This window comes from Protopterus annectens, chromosome 1.part1 (genome assembly GCF_019279795.1).
Source record: "Protopterus annectens isolate FY-2018-M chromosome 1.part1, PAN1.0, whole genome shotgun sequence".
Lineage (NCBI taxonomy): Eukaryota > Metazoa > Chordata > Ceratodontiformes > Protopteridae > Protopterus > Protopterus annectens.
This window is the reverse complement of record NC_056726.1, coordinates 1,990,431,352-1,990,447,421: the sequence shown is the minus strand read 5'-3', so window position 1 is coordinate 1,990,447,421 and position 16,070 is coordinate 1,990,431,352. Positions and strand designations below refer to the sequence as shown.

Sequence of the window (16,070 nt, the reverse complement as noted above, 5' to 3'; positions counted from 1 at the left end):
AATCCACAATCTCTTCCCTTATACATAGCTGATGTACATCCTACTTTGGCTTCTGAAATGATAGCTACTGGTTCAAGGGGGCTCATAATCAAATGGCTAATAAGGAAAGAGACAGAAGAAAAGCAGGTGGCCATAGACGTGTTTTTTTCCAGGCCATAACAGTCTCCAAAGAGAAAAAGCTAGATGACCTTGGCAAATAGTCTGGGTGATCCAAAAGCACCTTACTGGGATCCATTGAGTCTGACCTTGAAGAGCAATTAGAGGTCATATCAGAGTAATTTTCTTCTTTTGGCACCATATCCTTATGTTTCTTTTTAGCTGGAAGGTCGAGCACCGAAGGTGAAGAAGAAGCGATGACATAGAAGAACATGCCAAGAGAGGCAGAGTCTTATTCTCCAAATAAAGGTTGGAAATTCTGAGGTGACTTCTTAATGTTTTAGGAGCAAACCCCTGACAGACTTGATAAGATTTGACTTTGTGCTCTGCCCCTAGACAAAACAGTCAACTAGAGTGGTAGTCTCTTTAAGGAATTTGTTTACCACAAATGCACTTTCCTTTTTTTTGAGACAGACATATGAGAAGAAACACAAATTCTATCGAAAATGAAGAAAGAATTCCCAAAAGGTTACTTATCTTCCTGAATTCTGGAGGCTACAACTGACATAACTGCAAACTGTTTGCAATGCTGATGGATATCTGCATATATAAATGTGGCAATAAAGTTCTGAATACAAGGTGGATGTACACTTCTCTTATACCAGCACATTGGTGCATGCCTACAGCAGACATATACCTTGTGGGAGAGGGATCCTGAACTTTGGCAGACTGTCCCAATGGATGGGACCACTGTGGGGAAAGTCTCAAATGTTAAGGATACATTTAATGGACAACATCAGCACTGACTGGCACCAATGACAATCCAGTCAATGTTGTCAGCATCGATCAGCCAACATCAGATGTTATCACTGGCAAACCACTTGGGCATGAAACTGGGAACAAGACCCTTGGAGCAAAAAGTTCAAAGACTGAAGAATCTGAAATCCAAAATATCACCAAGATTAGTGGCTCGGCCCTGATATCAGGGTCCAGAAAGATAGTTAGCAGTGATGGTATCAGCAGTGGCCATACCAGCTATGATGGCACCGTCAGCATGGAAGACACAATGAGAAGAGCTGTTGTCCCAAGATTGAAATTATTGCTCATATAATTTCTATCATCACTGACTCCAACACTTTCAGGTTGCCAATGTTTGTCATAGGAATGACCATCAAGACAAAGGCTGGAAAGGAAATACCAGGAAATTATTTCAAAGCTGAAATGTCCCTAATCATCCTGGAACCAGAAGGGTAAGGGACAAGAATTATTTCCACCTGTGTCTGCAGTTCAGCCCTCCTCATCTTCCTCTAGCTGAGGTCAACAGCTACACAACATCTACAGCAAGAATGAAAAGATCTGATGGTCTACTGCACAAAGTTCTAGAAGACAAAAATATCTCCCAAGTTCTGCACCATTGTCTGGTCTTTGCTTGTTTGGAGAAATGGGAGAACAATCTGTTTAACAGTGAGTCTTTTCTCAATCTCCCTCATTTTTACCAAAATTTCCCCATTCTTTTTTATTTTATTTTCCTTTATTTTAAGAGATTCAAAGCCCCCTTCTTTGGATCCTTGTGAGGCAGACGCTTCTATCACAGTCCAGTCTCCTGTGGACAATGGACCTTTCTAAATTACCTTGTTTTTTCACTCAGGTAGGCTAATAATATTGTTACTCAAGCAAAAAGTTGTTAAAGTTATTATCAGAAATAACAGGGGTAAATGTGTTGTTAATTTTGTGAGTTCAAACCAAGTAAAAATTAGGATATTTTCACAGAATAATGGAAGTATATCTATGTGATCCAAATGCATACTTCTTCAGGTAAGCTCAGATGTACACACAAAAGTTATCACAGTAACATAAAATAAGCTATGAGAAACGTTTAAAACAATGGTGGGCATAAAATACATAGAGGTGTGATGCCACAAAAACAGTATGAGACTGAGACCTCTCAGAATGCAATAATGCTCACTAACTGAAGAGTGTGTGTGTGTGTGTGTGTGTGTGTGTGTGTGTGTGTGTGTGTGTGTGTGTGTGTGTGTGTGTGTGTGTGTGTGTGTGTGTCTGTGACTGTACTGTGTGTTGGAAGGATGTAAAACAACAACTTTAAAAAGCAGCAGTGGACAGGAGAGCCCATCAAGGAACCTGGCCAGGAAAAGTTGGCAAGAAACAATCCGATCTTTGAAACCAAGCCACTGCTAATTTTATGTTTAAGAAAAATGACATTCCTTAAGCATTACCTTGCTATACAGGAAAACTTTGAGGCCTCATTTCCTGGGTCCAATGTGGTGAAAGGGTACATTTAATTTCATTTAGTTTAATAATTTGTTAACCATTTAAGTGGATATTTATTACTGACCCCTTCCAGTACATCTTATGGGAGAAGGATCTTGAGCTTTTCAAGCTGGCCGAATGGATAAGACCATTGTGGGGTAAGTCTCAAACGTCACACAGTGAACTGAAAGCAATGGAGGCTGAAAACAATATGGTAAGGTCTGAAAGATTTCTTCATTAAAAAGAGCTACTTTTAAAACTGTCATTTTCTTTCTTTTATAAACAGTCACAAACATTAGAGTTTACCTGGATTGTATGGGAATCACTTGCTTGCCCTAGAATCTCTAAAAGAGCAGGGTCAGATATGAAAAAGAACCTTGGAAAAAGTAATCTCTTCTTTTCCAAATACCTGAAAATTAATTAAATTATTAGTAAGTACAAGATATATCCCTTAGTATGTACTATGTGAGAAGCAACATATCATCTAAACGTATGTATATTTACAAGTAAACAAATACATTTTCTCTGACCTTCACAAATTTCTTTACTTCTAGCACCGATGATGTCAGATGTTATACATCAATGACATGTGCAACAACAAAAGGTCTGCCGACAGAAGTATACAGTCAAAATTTTAAAGAAAACACTACATTTGACAATGCCTGCAGAACAGGATATTAACAGCAGCACACAAGTTACTGCACTGATGTTATTTCTTCTAAGAGAGCCAACAAAATCATTTCATGGTGTAGTTAATATAATATAGCATTGTCTACTGTAAAGACAGAAAATTTATTATTACAGAACAGACAAAACATTCTAGAATTAACCTTGACTGAGGAGTTCAAGACCTGTTGTATGGTGGTAGAACAACCAATGGGAAACATAAGACCCAGCAAACTTCCCACAATGAAGAAGGACAACCGCAGACTTTACAGCCATCATAAATGTAAATGCTATTGTGCTCACTTATAATGTTCTGCTTGCCATAAAAAGTAAACATTATTTATAATTAAACAAAGTGTTACTTAATGTAGCACCTGTAGTAAGGGGAACCATTTATTGCATCTACTGCTCAGAATGTTGATCTAATGTACTACCATCACGTTTAAGCCAAATCTCAGAATTTTGACAAATGCTGGTAGCTTGTTTTTTGAGACTGTGGTACAGCAGAGAGTGGGTTTTAGCCCTTTCCCCAATGTAGTGTGATCTTGGAGTTGATATAAATAATTAGCAAGAGTGTGGGAAGGCACAGAGGCCATTACTCCCCTACCCCCGCAAAAAAAAAAAAAGAAGTTATGTACTCAACATAATGTTCCATTCTTCCTCAACAGTTTGATTTAGATATGACCCTCACATACGACTCTGCCATTATTTTAGCTCGTGGCCAATAATACACAACTCCTAAAATACATCAGATCTTGTTTGTTTGTTGACATAATGTAAGAAATATTATCATAATATTCCTGACAGAAGAAGCCGTAACAGTCTCCACAGTGGTGTCCTTATAAATTCTCATTCTTTCAGAAATCAATAGTGAAAAAGGTTGGGGTTTGGTGGGAGGGGAGTGGAGGAAGAATGAAAATGGACAACAAAGATGGAACGTTATGGTGAGTGCATAACTGCATTATCTAATGTCTATTTTCACTCATTCCTCAACAGTTGGGACAGAGTCCCCAGCTACCTAAAAGGGTGGACTCTAAGGAAGGATATTCCTGAGCACAGTTGAGTCAAAGGCTGCTCATTCCCTCGAGACCAGATCCAGGTTGTAATGAGTAATAAAAGTATGAGGATTAGCCCAAGTTGCATCTGCACATATGTTATCCATGCAAGCCCTAGCTAGAAACACTGAAGTAGCAGCTATGTACCTAGCTGAATGGGCTCTTAAACATTTTGGTAAGGACAGACCAAGTTGTAGCTGCACATATGTCATCCGTGGAAGCCCTACATAGGAACACTGAAGAAGTAGCCATGGACTTAGTTGAATAGGCTTTTAAAGGTTTTGGTAAGGACAGACCAAGTTGTAGATGTGCATATGTCTTCCTTAGAAGCCCTAGATAGAAACACTGAAAAATAAGCCATGGACCTAGTTGAATGGGCTCTTAAGGTTTTGATAAGGACAGACCCAACTTATTGTAGACAAATGATATACAATCCATCAATTATCTGGCTAACGTTACTTTTGCAAGTGATTTACCCAATTTAGAATCTGCAAAGGAGACAAATAGTTGCTCCATCTTTCTAATTTCTTTTGTTCTATGCAAGTAAAAATGTAATTGTCTGTGAAAATCCAATACGTGCAACATGTATTCACCTTTGTTTGCAAATTTAAGAAAGGAAACTAGCAGATTAGTGGACTGGTTAATGTTAGATTCTGACACCACTTTAGGAAGGAAAGAAGAATTGGTTCGTAATGTTACTCTGTACCTATGTAAAATCAAATAGGGAAGTTTAGAAGACAGTGCTTGAAGTTCTGAAATAGGTTTGAGATATCCAGGTAAATCATGCCTGTTGGGTGAGACAGGAGGTCTGGAATCATTCCAGGGTTCAAGGCTGGTAAATTAGATGAGGCGAAAGAAAGGGGAACTAAATCTGTTGAGGTCAGTAGGATGCAGTGAGGATGACGTTGCTCTTCAACTAGAAAGCTCTCTGCAGAAATTTGAGGATCAAGGGAGTTGGAGGATGTGCATAGAAGAGACAGGGGGGGCAACTGTGCAGTAGAGTGTCCCTCGGTGATTCCCCAGTGGGGAGATTATGGCAAAGAAGCTGATGCAGTTGTTGTTTAGAGGAGATGCAAAAACGTCATAGCAAGGCTGGCCCCATTGGCAAAAAATAATTTTTGCCACCTTCATGTTGAGAGACCACTCATGAGGTAGTAGAATGGACCTGCCAATTTGTCTGCTATCATGTTAGACTTCCCCAGAATGTCTGTTGCTATCAGAAAACAGTTGGATGAGATCACCCATGGCCACGCTGTGAGGGCTTCTCGACACAAGAGGAAAGATATGGTCCCTCCTTTGTTTGTTGATGTATCAAAATATGGGCATACTGTCTGTTTGAATTGCAATCGTTTGTCCAGAAAGGAAGAGAGTCTTGGAAAGCCTGCAATGCTAAAAGCACTGCTGTCATTTCCAGCACATTGATATGCAAAGCCTCTTCAGGGGACCATGTGCCTTGGACTGTTTTCCCCAGGAAGTGTCCCCCGACCCAATCTGGGATGCATGCATGGTCACTATGGCCTTGGGCTGAGGGCGAACAAATGGATGGCCTTGTAGAACTTATTTGATCAAATCCACCACTAAAGGTATCTCTTGTATGCGTGAGTGATTCTTATTTGAGCTGACATGTGTTGGGTACAGAATAGACCACTGTGTTGCTAACATCCATTGAAGAATTCTTATATAAAATCTTGCTAGAGGAACTAGGACTATAGCCGTGGAGACTGACCCCAAGGCTTGTAGAATCAATTGAGGTGAGATTGTGGTACTGTGAACTATTTTTCTGACCTGGAATCTGGTTGTTTGTACTGCCGAGAGAGGAAGAGACGCTGTCATGGAAACCGTATTGAAATTTGCTATGGTTATCTCCATGTGGGAGCTAGTCTGGAGTACCTGATCTGATGCTTTTATTAGTTGATGCCTGGTTGGGGCAGCAGTGAGCCAGTCATCCAGGTATGGAAATACTCAGAATCATAGCAGTCTAAAGTGAGCTGCTACCACTGTCGTGCATTTGGTGAACACCCTGGCAACTGTGGTGAGGCCAAAAGGCAGTGCTCTGAACTGGTAGTGACTGGCTCCCAGCTGGAAGTGTAAATACCTTCTGAATTGTCTGTTCATTTTTATGTGATAGTATGCATCCTGAAGGTCTGTTGAGCACATCCAGTCATCCTTGCACAAGAAGGGCAGAATGGACTGAAATGTGACCATCCTAAACTTTGCATGTCGAACAGATTTTTTCAGGTTGCTGAGATCATAGGATCATAGCGGATTAATAGGCTGTCGACCCGGAGGTCATTTTAAGCCTAGTCGTTTCAAACCAATGTGATATCATAGAGGTACTAGTCAGTATCCAAGATTGCATTTAGTGATGACTGCCAATGTCCAGGAGGGCTGTGGGTGCTATCCCCAGTAAGAATTTACAGTGCCCCATCCACTCATTCAGGTTCCTCTTGAACAGTGTCATAGAGGTGCTCTGTTCCACATGAATTGGTAGCCTGTTCCAATGACATGGCAGTCACTGGGAGATAAATCTGTCCCTCCAATCCTATTTAAGTCAAAGGCCATATTTAAGTCCCTGGAACAGGTGGCTCTACACCCATTTGATTTACAGATATGCAGTAATTTCATTAAGTTTGAATCTTGGGTTGCTCTGTAGGTCAGGCATAAGTCTCCCCTAAGAAGTCTATAAAATATGGAGTATAGTGACAGGGATTATAGTTGGTCTGTGTAAGGCACATGCTGGAGGCCCTTGATCTCCTTTGTTAGAAACCTCTGAGGTTTCTCTAATTGCTGTAGATATGATACAAACTGAATGGGGTGTTATACTCAATTATGGGCCACATAAGTGTCAAGTACAGGGGTGCTATAACTTGTTTTGCTCTCAAGGTGATGCCTTTACTAATCAAGTGAGCTACATGGAAAGCATTCCTTAAAATGGTATGCATGTGGTGGTTGAAGTTAAGGTCGCAGTCAACCTATTATCACAGGTAGCTTACCACTTCATGGATACTAAGTGTATTGTTATTAATTTGATAGTGTGAAGGGACATTGTTTGTGCTGAAGGGAATGATGATCCATTTCTTTGCATTCAGTTTGAGACCGTGACTAATACACCAGTCATTGGTCTGTGTGAGACAATCCTGGAGTATAATGACATCATTTGGGGATTCAATCATTGCACGTAGTTTGTAGTTGGCTGCAAACTTGGTCAGCCACAACCCTTTAGTTTTGACCTAAACTTTTGTGAAGTATATATCAAACAGTAGGGAGCCCAGCCCTGACCCCACTTGTAACAGGTCTGCTGTTTGATGTAGAGTCACCCACTTTGATAGTGTGTGTCCAGTTTGTGAGCCAGTTGGCAACCCATCTTACAACAAAGGGGTTTATATTCAGTTTGCTAAGTAAGGAATCAACAAGGTGGTCAAAATCAGTTTCTAGTCCCGTTTTCTTTGGCACTAAAAAGAATCTTGAGTAAGTTCCAGGTTCTATCTGGTCTGGTAGAACCTCTTGGATGACTCTTTTTTCTACCAGCTTTTGTATTTCTACTGCTGCTGTTTTCTTCTGAGTGGGTAGAACATCAGGAAATTTGCATGCATGTGGAGGTGGAAGGGAAAAGGGAATTATATAACCTTTGAAAATAATCCACTTATCTTTTGTGACATCTAGCCAAGCTCTCTGGTGAAGGGATAATTGACCCCTGACTGCACAAATGGGTCTCCTTAAAGGAGTGCTGGTAGGGTATGTCAAAGAAGGAATCTCTAGACCCTTGGTTCTGCAGATATCCTCTGCCATGTGGGCGGCATCTTCCATTTCAAGTTCCCCCCTTGGGGGGATCTTGTAAAGGACCCTGTGACTTTCTGAACCACATCTTTTGACCACCTTGTTGATTCCTAGATAAGGTACTTTGAGGGGTCAAAAACCATGCACACTGCAGAGAGAGTCTTCCCATCTATCTCACAAGTGGAGAATGTGTCCTTCACTTTCAGCTCAAACAACAAACTACCATCAAAAGGTGCACTGATGAACGAGGACTTGAAGGGCTCCATAAAATCACATAAGCACATCCAGACATGCTTCCTAATGGAAATGCTTGAAACTGCCACCCTTCAGGTACCTTCGACTGCATGAGAGATAGGCCTCATGGATGAATTAGAAATGGATTGAAGGGGTTGCCAACTGTGAAGCCACAGAAGTTTGAGACTCAGCAGTAGTGGTCACAGAAAAGGATTTTGACAGTTCCTTTATCAAATCACTTTGTAGTCTTGTAAAGTGTGCCAGGTAGTTCAGTGACCTAATGGTAAAAGTCACCAAAACATACACACTCTACCCAAGTCTGTCCAAAACCCCTAGACTCCCTGTTAGGGGGGATGCACAGAGGAACTCTGCTCAGCAAGTTCCTTCTTGGTGGCCACCGCAATAACCATAGCATCTATGGGCACTCTTTTGTTCCAAAACTCCCTTCCTAAAGGTGACACCAGAATCCAATCCAGTCTTTTGGGGACTGGCTCAAATGTGTCTGGGTCTTTCCATGCCCGCCTAGAGATTAAGTCAATGAGCTTGTTGGCAGGTGGAGTTACCCAGGAGGTAGATGGGCCTGATCCAAAGGCCTCCAGGAATACTGATTCCTCTGGGGAAGGGTAATCAGTAGACCAACCACCCCTCTGCTTAAGAATCTCAAGGATGTCTCTGAATAAGACGTCATCGGGTGGAGATCTTGGGGACCCTTCCCCTTCATCAAAACTGGTATCTTCAGTGACAGATTCCTGAGGGGAGTCCAAGTGCCTCCTCTTGCACTTTCTCTTCCTATGGATTTCTTTGGTGGGGTGCTCTGGAGAAGTGTCAAAAGAGAATGTAATACCCTGCTGGGTAACATGGAGACTTTGGACTGGCTGTAATGTGGCATAGAATGATTGGACTCAAGGAGCACATACACCTGTTGTACAGAGGGAAGATCCAAGAGGGTAGGGACCATCTATCCTGCCAAAGCAAAGAACACTCTATCCACCACCTCAAAGTCAGAATGTTAGGAGGAGAAGGAAGCCAATGGAGACAAGAATTCACACTTACATGCCATCAGATCCCAATGTCCTGAAGGCATTCCATCTGAGGTGAAGGTCAGAGCTCAGCTGTTCAATGCCAAGGCTCTGAGGGGGAGAAACGGCACTGAAAACTTTAGAGTCAACTCTAATGTCTCAGACCCAACAGGGATGCTTTGACTCCGAGATCTGTCCAGCTCTGAAACCAATGGAGACAATGCACTCAGAGATAGCCTCAGAGCCGAAGATACTAATATCTTCGGATCCAAAACAGATGGCCCCAGGAGGCTTGAATCCAGGATCTCTGAAACGATAGGTTGGATCAGAGAAGGAGCCAATATTGGTGTAGTACAAACATGGGCTTGCTGACCCAAAAGGGCAGGAGCTTGGAGAACTCCCATTTGTATCTCTGCTGAAAGAAATTTCCTCATCATTTTGTCCACATCAGCCTTGGTCAGACTCCTGGAAGAACAAGAAAAAGCTACTGATGGGGACATGGTGCTGACAGCATTCGAGGTAAGGGAAAGGTACTCTAGGGGGTACCAGACCTAAGGAAGGGGAATATGTGGTCCTAGGCTATGGACTCGGATCCAAAGAGCTAGGATCCGCAGAAGCCTTTGGCAACTCTGACACCATTTGAACAGGAGCACTCTTCGGATCTGACTTATGCATTTTTTGCAGTGGTTCCGTTGTAGAATCCAGTGAGGGAGTCAAGGATCCTAAAGGCCTAAAATATTTAGTTGTAGGCTTCTTTAACTTAGGTCTGGGGGGGTTGAGCCCCAGAAATAGCCTCTGAAAAGTTTGAAGGCAGTAACCCTTTCAATATTAATTTATTTTTCCTACCTAGGACTGCTCATGGGTTGAAGGCCTTACCGATTGAACAATCTACCTCAAGATGGTCTGGGCCCAAACAATGCTTCCACAAAGAGAGTGTGTCAGAATTTTTTTTTTTAAATTAGTAAGAATAGAAATAAATAGATATTACCAGCAATGGTGATTAGAATTACATTACATTACAAAAGTGTAAGAGGGAAAGGGGAAAAGGAAATTATCAACAATGGTAAAACGTTTACATTAAAAGGTGTAAAAAAAAAAACAAGTTATGTCTTACCATAACGTTCCATCTGTGTTGTTCATCTTCTTTCATTCATCACTGATGGGTTCGGTTACGAGCCCTCGGAACTGAGTCAAGCTATTACCAAGCTTGCACCAGCCAAAAAAACTCTCGAGCTAAGTCTCTACCCAGAATGCCCTTCTCCCTGTTACCTCAGATCGAGTTTGCTAAGAAAGGAAGTAAAGCCGAGGCCACTTCTACACAAGTACCCTAGTGCACCACTTAGACCCAAAGCATCCCCCAGGAGCCTTTGTAGGAAGAAGGAGGATAGGAAGTGATGAATGAAAGAAGATGAACAACACAGATGGAACGTTATGGTAAGACATAACTTCTTTATCTGATGTTGTTAATCTTCTTTTCATTTATCACTGATGGGACAGAATCCCAAGCTACCTTGAGGTCCACGGGTGGCCCTTATGGAAGAACATTCCTGAGTACCATTGAGCCAAAGGCAGCTCTCCCCCTGGAGACCAGGTCCAATTTGTAATGATTGATAAATGTATGAGGCTTAGCCCAAGTAGCTGCTGCGCAGGTGACATATTATACAAGTTGCCATAGATCTGGTGGAGTGGGCTTTAACTTTTGGCATGGATTCATTATGGAAGGAATACGTGACACGTATGCAGTCCCTTAGCCATTTTGATAATGTAACCTTGGAAACAGCTTCTCCCACTTTGGGTCCCGAAAAGGAGACAAAAAGCTGTTCAGATTTACGGACAGGTTTGGTCCTGTCTAGGTAAAATCTTAATTGTCTATGTACGTCTAAGGTGTGAAGGCAATACTCTCCTCTACTGGCAAAATTTGGAAAGAACACTGGTAGATCAATGGACTGGTTAATAGAGAATTCAGAAACAACTTTGGGAAGAAAGGATGGGTTCGTTTGAAGTGACACTCTATCTTTATGAAAGACCAGATAGAGCCTCTTGATACACAATCCCTCAGCTCTGAAACTCTTCTGGCAGAGGTAATGGCTACAAGGAACAAAGATTTCCAAGGCAAAAACTTTAGGTCACACTTAGCTGCAGGCTCAAAGGGCTTTTGAGTCATAGACTAGAGGACTAAAGTGAGGTTCCATGGTACTACGGGCTGTCTGAGAGGAGGCCTGAGATGAGAGGTCCTTTTGAGGAAAGCCTTGCAGAGGTGTAACGAAATAAGAGGGATGCCATCTATACCACTGTGGAAGTTGGAAATTGCTGCTAAATGTACAAGTACTGGAGAGGCAGAGGCTCTGTTTATCAAAAAACATAGCCAAGTATTGAAGCACCCCAGTAACTGGAGACGAATACGGGTCTAGCATGTTATCCTTGGACCAAATGGAAAACCTTTTCCATTTATCCTGATATAGTCTTCTGGTGGATGGTTTGTGAGAGGCCAGAATGATGTCTCAAACAGGTGAGGAGAGATTGGCCTGCCTGGTGACTAGCGGAAGTGGAGAAACCAAGCTGTCAGCTTGAGAGTGCACAGGTTTGGGTGACTCAACCCTTGGGGGTTTGTAATCAGATCTGGTAGAGGGTCCAGAATCCACAGCGGGAATACTAGGTGAGGCCGGAGAAAGGGGAACCAAACTTGTCGAGGCCAGAATGGGGCTATGAGGATCACCTTGCATCTCAACCGAAGAGCTTTCTTTAGAAATTGTGGGATCAGAGGAATAGGAGGATAGGAGTAGAGAAGTCCCGTGGGCCAATCGTGGATCAGAGCATCCCTCGGTGACTCCCCCTCCGGGGGAACTACGGCAAAGTAGCTGCTGCACTTGGTGTTTGATGGGCAGGTGAAAAGATCGCAGCAAGGCTGTCTCCAGTGGCTGAAGATTACAGACACCACCTCGGGGTTGAGGGACCACTCATGGGGCATGAGGATGCATGTGCTCAGTTTGTCTGCAATCACGTTGGAGATCCCCAGGATATGCGTTGCTATCAGAAAGCAGTTGGAAGCTATCACCCACTGACAGTTTCTCATGGCTTCTCTACAAAGGGGGTAGGACTTGGTTCCTCCTTGCTTGTTGATGTATCAGACCACTGACATATTGTCTGATTGGATTGCAACTGTCCTGGAGGGGAGAGCTGCATGGAATGCCTGAAATGCTAACAGCACGGCTCTCAGTTCTAGGACATTGATATGCAGGTGGGCCTCTGAGGTGGACCATGTGCCTTGGACAGTCCTTCCCTGAAAATGGCCCTCCCACCTGATCAGGGAAGCATCTGTGCTCACAATGACAGTGGGTTGGGAGGGTTGAAAAGGTCATCTCCAAAGATGTACATCTGGCCTCATCCACCAAAGCAGGTCCTGCTTGCACAAGTTGGTTATTCGAATCCTGTAATCCAGGGGATGGCAGTTTGTGAACCACTGACACAGAAGGAGCCATTGCAGAATTCACATATGTAGCTTTGCTAGAGGCACTATTGGACTTGACACAACCATAGAACCTAGGGCTTGGAGAACTTGTTTTGCAGGTACTGATGTTTGAGAAAGAGTCATTCGGATTTGAAGCCTCAATCGATGGAGTCTCTGAAGAGGGAGAGTTACCAGACAGGACTGAGTACTGAACACTGCTCCAATGAACTCTATTTGTTGTGTAGGGATAAGATTTGATTTCTCCCAATGTATTATTATTCCCAACAATTTTGAAAGAGAGAGAGAGTATGATGTAGCGCAGTTACCAGAAGATGCTTGGTGGGGGTGGTAAGAAGACAGCTGTCTAGATATGGAAACACCCAGAATCCTTTAAGTCTCAAGTGAGCTGTTACCACTGCCATGCATTTCAAGAACACTCTGGGGGTTGTAGAGAGACCGAACGTCAGGGCACAGAATTGGTAATGACTGGCTCTTAGCTGGAAGCGAAGCAGACTCCTGGAGCATTTGTCCATCTTGATGTGGTAATACGCATCCCGGAGATCTATAGGGCACATCCAATTGCCTTCTCTTAAAAAGGGAAGGATGGACTGAATCGTGACCATCCAGAATTTGGTTTGGATGACAGACTTGTTTAAGCTGCTGAGATCCAAAATGGGTCTCCATTACCCTGTCTTTTTTGGCACCAAAAAGAATCTCGAGTAAAATCCGGATCTGCTCTGGTCTGGTGGGACTGGTTGGATGACTCTTTTTTGAGACAGCTTTATAATCTCTGAAGCTGCTGCTTCCCTTTGACTGGGTGGAACTTTTCTTGGAAATTTTGGCTGACAAGAAAGGGGAATGGTGTAACCTCTGGTGATAATATTCTGCACCCAACGATCGGTGGTGATAGAGTGCCAGGCAGCTTGGTGCAGAGAGAAATGACCCCCGACTGCTTCCAGAGGTAAGCAATTGGGACGCCCCTCAGGAGTGCTGATAAGGCTGTCCAGAGAGAGTCCCTGGAGCCTTGGTTATGAGGATCCCCTCTGCCTCTATAGGGGCGTCTTCCAGAACTGTTACTCCCTCTGCCTTTGGGAGTATTATCACCACATATGGCATGGAGAGGACCCTGAGATTTCTTATGCCACATTTTCCCACTACTCTGATTCCTGGAGAAGGTACGCTGAAGGCTGGAAAACCATAGGTCTATGGCAGACAGGGTTTTTCCATCTTGCTCGTACCTGGCTAGTGTGTCCTTCACTATGGAGCCAAAGAGGGATGAAGCTTTGATGGGAGCATTCAGAAAGGAAGACTTGAAGGGATCCATGAGGTCACAGATGCGTATCCAGGCATGACGTCTCATAACAATGCCCAAACTCACTGCTATAGCCGCCCCTTCGGTCGCGTGTGAGAGCAACCTCATGCACGTGTTGGATATTGATTCCAGGGTTGCTAGCTGTGAGGCCACTTTGTCCCTGACCTCGTCAGACAACTGTCCTGCGAGTGTCCCAGAGAGTTCGGAGATCAAGTCCCTCTGGAGCCTTGTAAAATGTGTCAAATAATTCAGGGACCATACAGCAAAGGTCCCTGAAGCAAAAACATGCTTCCCAAGTCTGTCCACCACCCGGGACTCCCTGTTGGGCGGGTGGACAGTGGGACTTTCCTCAGCCAAGTCCTTTTTTGTGGCCACCGCCAGCACCATAGCATCAACTGGTAACCCTTTAGACCAGTGCGGATTCTCAACAGGAGGGGACAGAATTTTGTCTGGTCTCCGGGGGAATCGCCGCAATGGAATCAGGGTTCTTCCACGTGCGCTGCACAATGAGCTGGCCAAGCTCTTTGGCAGGCGGGGTCATCCAGGAGGTAGACGGCCAGGCACAAAAAGCCTGCAGGAACACGGACTCCTCAGATGAAGGGTTGGAGGGCTTCCAGTCACCTCTCTGTTTTAACATCTCCAGGATGTCTCCAAAGGAGACATCATCAGGAGGTGACCATGGGGACCCTTCACCATCATTGTAATCCATGTCTTCCATTAAGGACTCCTCAGGTGAGTCCATGTGCTTCCTCTTGCACATCTTCTTTCAAGGGGGCTCCTCAGTGGGGGGGTCTCTGAGGAGGACTCAGAAGAGTGGGTACTCTGAATAGGCTGTACTGTGGCTTCTCTGTCTGGTGTCCTGGGGGAATGGTCTGTGATAGCTGCAGCTCAGGGGGCAAAAACTGGGATTCTGACATCATAGGAGTGCTACCAGAAGCAAGCTCCCTCTCCATCGCACGGAAGGCAGGCCCACCCAAAGTGGGATGGGAGCCCAGAACCGAGAAAGACAACTTTGGGACCGGGGTCACACCACGCTCCGATGGACCAACCCCCATGGGTGGAACATCTAGCAAGATTGGTGCAGACCCAGCCATCAGCGCCAAGGAGGGAACCGAGGAGAAAGTCGGCACCGTACCTCGGGCCAACACCCTCATCCCCCGATCCCAGATTGAGGAAGGACCAGTTCGGCGGGAACCGAAGACCAAAGGGACAAACTCAGAACCGGAGTGAGATGCACCGTAAGCGCCGAGGTGGTGGGTTCCAAGAAGGATGTCAGAACAGAATGCTTCGAAACCGAGATTGTTGAAGGAGGAGTGTAAACTGGAGTCTGTGGATAAGGCAAACCAAGTCCAGCAGGTAGATGGGTTTTAGAAAGTGATGGAATTCCCCTAGCTACCAACAGCTGGTCCACAAGACACACCATGTCATGTTCGAAAGGATCCTGGTGGATCTAGTGGATACTCCAGACGGGGAGTCGGGATGTTCGAGAAAAAGGCTATATGCTTGGCCCAGAAATGGGTCTACTGAAGGAGAATAAGAAGTTATGTACCTACCATAACGTTCCATGTTAGTTGTCTTCATCTCACCTTCTTTCTTGCTGTTTGAGATTGGAGCCGATCCTCGGCTCCGACTCGGCCATCTTCAATAGCTCGAGAGCTGTTTACTGGCTCAAGGCTACCCCTTATCCCATGATGCCTAGCGACAGCTACCCAGATCTCGTTTGAAACAGCTTATCCTAGACATAATATGAGAGAAACCAGTTAACAAAAAACTGATTGCTCCATACATCCTAAAAACTAGAATAGGTTAGGAAGACCTAGGCAGAAGAGTAACAATAAGGAATACTCAGCCAGTGAAGAAGGACTCCTCTTGATCCACTAGGATGGGGGGACGGAGAGAGGGACGCAAGAAAGAAGGCGAGATGAAGACAACTAACATGGAACGTTATGGTAGGTACATAACTTCTTAATGTTAAGTTGTCTATCTCGCCTTCTTTCTTGCTGTTTGGGACAGCGTCCCTAGCACCTAACATCCTGGGTGGCTCAGTGGAACAGACTCTTCAGAACAGTGAAACCAAAGTCAGCTCTGCTCCGGGAGACCATATCCACCTTGTAATGAGAAATAAAGGTATGAGGGTTTGCCCACTTGGCAGCTGCACAGATGGAATCCATGGGCAACTAGACTGAAAAGCTACG

General features: G+C 44.1%; 1 protein-coding gene across 1 annotated transcript in view; it reads right to left on the bottom strand.

Moving 5' to 3' along the window:
* The window catches only part of LOC122816787 (dynein axonemal heavy chain 8-like), a 9,517,065-nt gene that overhangs the window by 3,811,176 nt on the left and 5,689,819 nt on the right, over positions 1 to 16,070 (bottom strand). Inside the window, 1 exon segment of the mRNA XM_044089814.1 lies at positions 2,671 to 2,773. Within this exon segment, the coding sequence (XP_043945749.1) occupies positions 2,671 to 2,773 (103 nt within the window).